Below are 6,872 nucleotides of genomic sequence, written 5' to 3'. Positions count from 1 at the left end.
CCACCAGCCAGCCTAAGTTGGGCCAAAACACTCACCCGGCCTCTGGAGACAGGGAAGGTTTCTCACACAGCACACCAGGAAGACTGCCTCTGAAGGGGGGGGGGGTCTAAGGACTGACCAAGACAGAAAGTCGATTTGAAGCCCCCTATTTGCTCAAGCAGTTGCTTCTCTTTCAACAATAATGCCCTCCTCCACCTTGGAGCCTGGATCCGGTATCAGGCTTTCCCATGCTCACAAAGTATAGTTGCCAAACTGTGAGTGCGAGGGAAGTGTAGAATTGCTAGACTTGGAGTGGCTCAACTTTCACACCATGGGCACCAAATAACTTGGTGTCAATTTTATTGCAGAAAATAATAAGATAAACTATTTCTAATGAATGTTGGTTTTTAGAAAACTTAACAAAGAGTCTCTATCAAGGCACCAAACAGGAAGGAGATTTTACTACACCTTTTATTATTTCAAATATAGATCAATGAATTACATCAAAACTACAGGCAACAATTAATATAAATAGTACTTTAATCAGTGGCAGTAAAACATGGTCAATTCTGTTGTAAAAAGTGTCTTTGTGAGCAGACTCCAAGGGGCTGCCTGACAACAAAAGGCTGTCACGGACAGAGTGTGCTGGGAGCTAGGGGCACGCTGTCCTCAGCAAACATTCCACTCGCAGCCCCAGTCACCACCCGAAACAGGGTTTAAAACACCCAAACAAACACTTCTGGCTCATATTGGGGTAGGGGGGACAAAATGGAAATAAATAGCAGCAAATGGGCACTAGAGCCCTTCCAAGTCTTGCTTTCTCTAAAGCAGGTTCCCAGATGGAGCCTCATTTCCTTCCCTGCCCTAAGTGACTGGGGTGGGGGTGGGGGCTACCCCTTCCCTGGTCCACTCTCTTGGGCCCAAATAGGTACTAGGGTCGGAATGAGACTTCAGGACTGGCAACCACTCTCTAGGCCTTGCAAGCACCATTAGCATTTCAAAAGACAACCCCTCCCAGCTGAGAGGAAAAGCTGAGACTTAAAAACAAAGAAGTTGTTTCTCCCACTAAGTTATTTTCCAAAGTAGTTGGGGCTACGTTTGAGAAGAAGCTGGGGTTTTCTTCAGGAAAGCATACTAGTGGTTTTCCTTTGGGGCAGGAGGAAGGAGGGTAGAATTTGGTCTGAAGCTGGATGAATCACCAGAACTTCTGAGGAGAGGGGAAAATCTATATGATAATCTCCATAGTGGGTATATAGTTGAATATTGTGAAAATATAAATCCCCCCACCCCAAGGACATGGTTCAACGTGCTCAGACTTGGCTTTTATGAAAGACTCTTAGCAACTTTCCAATTGGCCCAAGGATAGCGGCGCTTTTCATATGCAATATCCAAAGACTGTCTGCATGTTAGAAGGAGGGGGAAAAGGAGAGAAGAGAAGGGTAGTTACAGTCCAAAAGGTTAAGGGTTTAGAGGTCAGTCCTCCCGGCTGGAATACAGCTAATCGAACAGAAAATTTGCCCTCTGGATGAACCTGGTTCTGTAATTTAGCCGAACTTCAGTAAAATACCTTTTCAGCTTCTCAACATGAGGGCATCAGAAAAAAGACATCTTGACTATGTATGAACTCTTTGCTTTTTGTCATAGAAACAATGATGCAAATAATGCAGGAATATCCATCTTTAATATCCCGACGTGGTGATATTCAAGTATTGCCATGTGCAAGTCTGAGAGCCAGGCTCACCCCAAGGAGGAACAAAGAGCTTTCCCCAGGGTCTAATACAAAAGACCAAGGCTTGGAAGATACTTCAGAGACGCAGAATTTCAGTTTAGGGACTCCAGTTGAATCCTTGCCCTCAGCCCTCAGGAGACACAGAACCAAAGACCAGGCCTTTCCCTCCTTCAGTTAAGTCTATTTTAAAAACAACCACTGGAACCTTCTAAAATGTTCTGTAATACTGAAAAAATTAACAGCATTATTGATCTTATGATTAAAATTTAAGTTCACCCCTCCTCTATTTCTTACTTGGGGGAGGGACTGCAATCAGGGGTTTCTGTTTGGAGCCCAAATTTAGGGGTTCAAGCTTTCAAAGACGTATATCATTTGAGTATATAAAGTCTATCATTACCTTTGGCTCTTAATCCTCCTTATCCTTAAGGGTTAGTGTTTTAAGAAAACGAGATTTGAATTCTTCCCAGACATGGAATAAAATAAATAAATAAATGGATTAATCCTCTTTCCTGTTGTTTGAGATTGTTTTAAAGTCACAATCTTCAAGGTAAAGAAATGGGCCTGAAAACTTTTACAGTTTCTGCTTCTAATGTCTGGAGAAGCATTTCAGAGAAAGAAAACAAAAGAACACTTTCAGGGAAATCTCTTTAAGGTCAACTTTTGTGGACTTCTAGAGTCTATTAGTTCCTTTTTAAAAAGAAGACTTCCTAACCTTCCCACTTTCTCCCTGCTGCATAGCACTACCCTGGGATAGGCCATACATCGAGTCCTATAAAAAAAAACAAAAAACAAAACAACAACAAAAAAACCCTGCTATGTGGGGTACTTGGAACATTTGGAATCAAGTTGGAATAGAAAATTCTGCCGTTCCCTGATGACCCAGGACTTATAGGTTCTGTTTTCTTTCCCCAGAGGATAAGTTTGAACCATTTGTTCCTTTCCCCCTCTTTCTTTCAACCACCCAGAACTGCTTGTAAACACAGTGCTGCAGCAAGCACGTGTGGAAACACATTTTCAGAACTCGGTTTTCCTGGGTCCTTGGCTTCCCTCTTGAAGGGTTAAGGGCCTGCTACACATATTTCCAGGGTGGGTGGCTGGGAGGGAGGAGCTGAAAATCCGGAATAGGGTCAGAAGTGAGTCCACAGATTTCTAACTCAGTCCCAGCTCAACCTGTTCTCTACCCTAAGGTTTTTGGCACAAAGGTGTCAAGTATTTTTTGTTATCTATTCCCCCAATGAATAAATATTTAAGCAAATATAATCTAAACATAAAAGAACCCGTTTCCACTTCCTTCTTTGATTTATTTCTTTGGGCATGGGCCACTGGGAGCAAAACATTTTTTTTAATCACAGCAGAAATTCTATAGGTAACTCAGAAAGTTTTGAGATTTTCGCTCAGCAATCCTGCTCACACTGAAAGCACCTAGCACTGGGTGCTGGCCTTCTGCCTCAGCCCCCCCCCCAACAGTTGTTAAGCCACACAGCTCCCTGGAGGGGTGGTGTGGAGGAGAGTGTCCAGGCTCACACTGGGATAAAGCCTCCAACCTTCATTGGCAAATTCAAAACCCAACAGCAGAGATTTTCATGAGTTTAATGACTCACCAAGGTTTTATGTTCTCAGTTGCTCCTGCCATATGATAATATACTTAAAGAAGCCCGCCCACCCTCCCACCCCATCCCTGTAGGGAGGGGGCTGCCCTCGGGAAGGATGGTAACCTAGTCCGAGGGCGGTCTGTAGGTCCCAGGTCCACCCCCACAGTACCTTAGAGCCCAGTGAGGTGACAGCAGGCCCCGCCTGCACCCGCAGCTTCGCCTCAACCTGGTGTGCAGGGAGGGAGGGATGGGCCCAGGGTCCCCACTTCTATAAGGTCGTCAGGTCCGTGTGGTGGTCTTTGGCCATGGGCTGCAAATGCTGGCCGGGGGCAGCTGATGAGGAGCAGGAAGATGAGGAAGAAGAAGACCTGCCCTTGGTGTTGGGCAGTTTGTGGTCTTTTTTTTCCACTTCATCCTCCGGTTCTGGAACCAGATCTTGATCTGGCGCTCAGACAGACACAGGGTGTGAGCGATTTCAATCCGACGGCATCTGGTCAGATACCTGTTAAAATGAAATTCCTTTTCCAGTTCTAGGACTTGCTGTCTGGTGTAGGCCGTCCGGGAACGCTTGGGCTCCCCGCCGGTGTAGTTGGGGTTCACTATGAGACAAAACAGACAGGACAGCCAGGTCAGAGCCCGGCCACTTAGTTAGGCCCCTAGCTTGCCTCTCCCCTCACTTCCTGGCGCGTCCCGCAGCCCTCGGCCCTCCCAATGCTCCAAGCTTGCTTGCTTCCTCCCTCCCGCCCTCTCCCTAAGAACACACTCACCCCCACCCACTCCTTCCACGCACCCACTCCCCAGGCTCACAGATCCCCAGAGGTGTTCCCTTCACCCTGGCCCACCAAGAGCTCAGGATCCCCAGCATTTTGGAAAAGCCCTTCTCCCTGCTCTGCGTTCCCTCTGCTGTGGAAATGGAGTCCTCCCCCACCCCACCCCCATCCCCACCCCCTTTTGCGCCCACAGCCAAGCAGTCAGCCACATGGTCCCAGCCTGCTCCCTCAGCTATAAAAATTTATGGAGAGAGTAATTGCAGCGCCCAAGCAAGCTTCACAAGCCCCCACCCACTCGCACCCCCTCTGGGGGGCCCAAGCCAAAAGATGCGAGTAGGGGTAGGGGAAGGCTGAAAGGTCGCTACACCCACTCCTTACCCGAATTCACATGCACCTTCTTCATCCAGGGGTAGACCACAGCGGGCTGCTTGAGTGCTGTCCCCGGGGGCGGCTGCTTGGGGCCGGTGGGCTGGCTGCAGGCCCGGGCTCCAGGCAGGGGCGCAGGCGGGGGCGCTGGGCACGGCTCTCCCGGGGCACTGTAGTGACTTCCTGGGCCACTTGGCTCCTGTCCGTGACCCCGCGCCGGCAGCGCTGAGCCAGGCCCCGGCCCGCCGCCTCCGAAGGGTTGCTCACCGAAGTCCGGCCGTGGGTAGAGCCCCGAGGGCTGGAAGTCGGCGCCCTGTGCGCCGCTGCCGTAGTAATCGGCTGCCTGCTCGCCTAGGTAGCCACCCTGCAAATATTCCTCGCACGGAGGAAACTTGGGGTCCACGTACTTAGAGTTCACCATATACGAACTCATGGCCATTAATTTCAGAAGGTAGAAAATACTAATTTTTCTCGTGTTGTCTTTTTTTCTCCTTCCATTGGGCCCTCCTACTTGCTGTCAACTGAATAAAGTTGGGCGGCCATGTGACCAGACCAGCCAATAGGAAGGAGGCGAGTTTATCACCGGGTTTGTGAGCATCTCATAATTTTCACAAATTTAACTAAATAACATACGTGTAATCAAGTGACTTGCCGTGCCACATTTGAGAGTCCCTGACAGATGTTAATATAGTTCCCATTCTATCCCCAACACCCCTCGTCCCAGCAGATAATCTCAGCTTTTGTCTTCCACTGACTTTGCTAGCCTCCTGTGCCCTCCTCACTCACCATCGCCTGAAGCAGCCCTCAAAGAGGGTACAGTTTACGGAAGAGTGGATTGTCCTATCGGGGTGCAAATAAGGAAGAACGAGTGTGGCAATGTGGCCTCTGAGTTGGGTAGAGAGTGTTCTAGGCCTGCCCCGGCCAGCTGGCGGGAGTCCTGGACTCTGACATACAAAGACCTGTCGTGGCTTTGTCTTCATCAGGGTCACCCAAAAGTTACCAGAATCTGGCGGACCTGAATTGAGTTAGGCAATGAGTAACCACTCTGGTTTTCTGCCAATGTCCAGGCTGGGGTGTTTCTAGTTGAAGTTAGGTCTTGCTGATATGGCAAGAGCCCCTCACTGTCCTGGGTCTGGTAACTGTGCCTTGGGTCAGGTTGGATGGTGGGGAGGGGACCTTAGCCTTGCCTAAATGTAGCTCCAGAGGTCCTCAATGGCCTTCTTCCCAAGTTGTCTTCTTCCCACACCAGGGCCTTAAAACCAGGTGAGCCCCATTTGGGTACCTTTGAATCTCTTGCTCCAGAGGAGAGAGCTGCTGCGGGAGCTTGATGGCTTTTCCCTCACTCCCAGTTCCCTGAAACCCGGCCCCTTGGCCTTACACTCAGGCCACCACTTAAGCACCTCCTGGAACCTCTATTGATAAAGGTGGGGTTTCTCCAGGAAAAGACTGCACAATGTCACCAGGCAAATCGGTCACCCTGGAGTCCAAGGTAATGAGAAAGAAAGAGGTGGCTGGCCGGCTCGGCTGCCACTGCTCTCGGCGCCTCAGACTCTGGCTATGTCGGAGACATGAAGTTTTTGCATCGACCATATATTCCCCTAGAATCGAATCTGTGACTATGTGGGAACCACACAAATTCGGTTCTACAGGGTATATATAGACAACGTTACAACCTCGGGTCCTACCCAGAGCAGACACTGGGGCAGCTGACAGCCCAGATCTCTTCAGCTCAGCCACCAGGAACTCCCCAAGCCCGGCTTTCAGAGACAGTTCATTCAGGTAGGCTCGGTGTCAATTCGCAGCAACAGTCATCTTATTCTCTTGCCAGGATCAGGGCTACAGAGCAGCTGAACAACCAGGACCTTCTTCTTTAAAAAGAAAAGAAAAGCAGAGATGGCTGCTTTATTGCTCCCTTTCAGAATCCAAATCTCCTGCCCCCTTATCAAGTGGTATTTCCCAAAAAGAAGCAAAGGCCCTCAGCGGTAGGGAGTTTTGGAAAAGGCAAAAGAGGATATTTTTCACCAATTCCTGAGCCAGGTTGGTGGTCACAGCTACTTCTCCCAGAATTCAAGCATTTACCTTTCTGGGCCCTCAGCCCTGCTGGATCCGGCTGCCGCTGCCGCTGCCGCTGCCGCTGCAGACCCTGAGGCAGGCGCTCTTTGCGGCCACTGAGCCGCCCTGGGCTGAGACCGTTGCGCTGATGGTGAAGGGCAGGGCGAGGGGTCATTCGAAATCATTTACAAACATATCACAAAGTTTCATTATTTTTGCTTTGCCGACAGCAGCACAGAAGAGTACAAAAGTTCATGAATTTCACCGCCCCAGCGACTCTGCTGTCCCGGGCTTGCCCCTCAATTCAGGGCATCAAGAGCCCAGATGCACTCTGGGGCTGGACTGATTTCAGGGGCAGAGGGATGCCCTGACCTGAGCTGAGTT

At 49.6% G+C, this 6,872-nt stretch overlaps 1 protein-coding gene across 1 annotated transcript; it reads right to left on the bottom strand.

The window, feature by feature from the left end:
• Positions 1 to 432: 432 nt before the first annotated feature.
• Positions 433 to 6,011, bottom strand: Hoxd4 (homeobox D4). Its single transcript, XM_005065134.4, is given in 3 exon segments — positions 433 to 3,703; positions 3,706 to 3,899; positions 4,449 to 6,011. Coding segments are annotated over 3 exon segments (756 nt in total). The 5' UTR covers positions 4,876 to 6,011; the 3' UTR covers positions 433 to 3,568.
• Positions 6,012 to 6,872: the final 861 nt, after the last annotated feature.

This window comes from Mesocricetus auratus, unplaced genomic scaffold, assembly GCF_017639785.1.
Source record: "Mesocricetus auratus isolate SY011 unplaced genomic scaffold, BCM_Maur_2.0 Super-Scaffold_100004, whole genome shotgun sequence".
Lineage (NCBI taxonomy): Eukaryota > Metazoa > Chordata > Mammalia > Rodentia > Cricetidae > Mesocricetus > Mesocricetus auratus.
The sequence above is the reverse complement of the archived record's forward strand: the minus strand, read 5'-3'. Positions and strand labels throughout refer to the sequence as shown.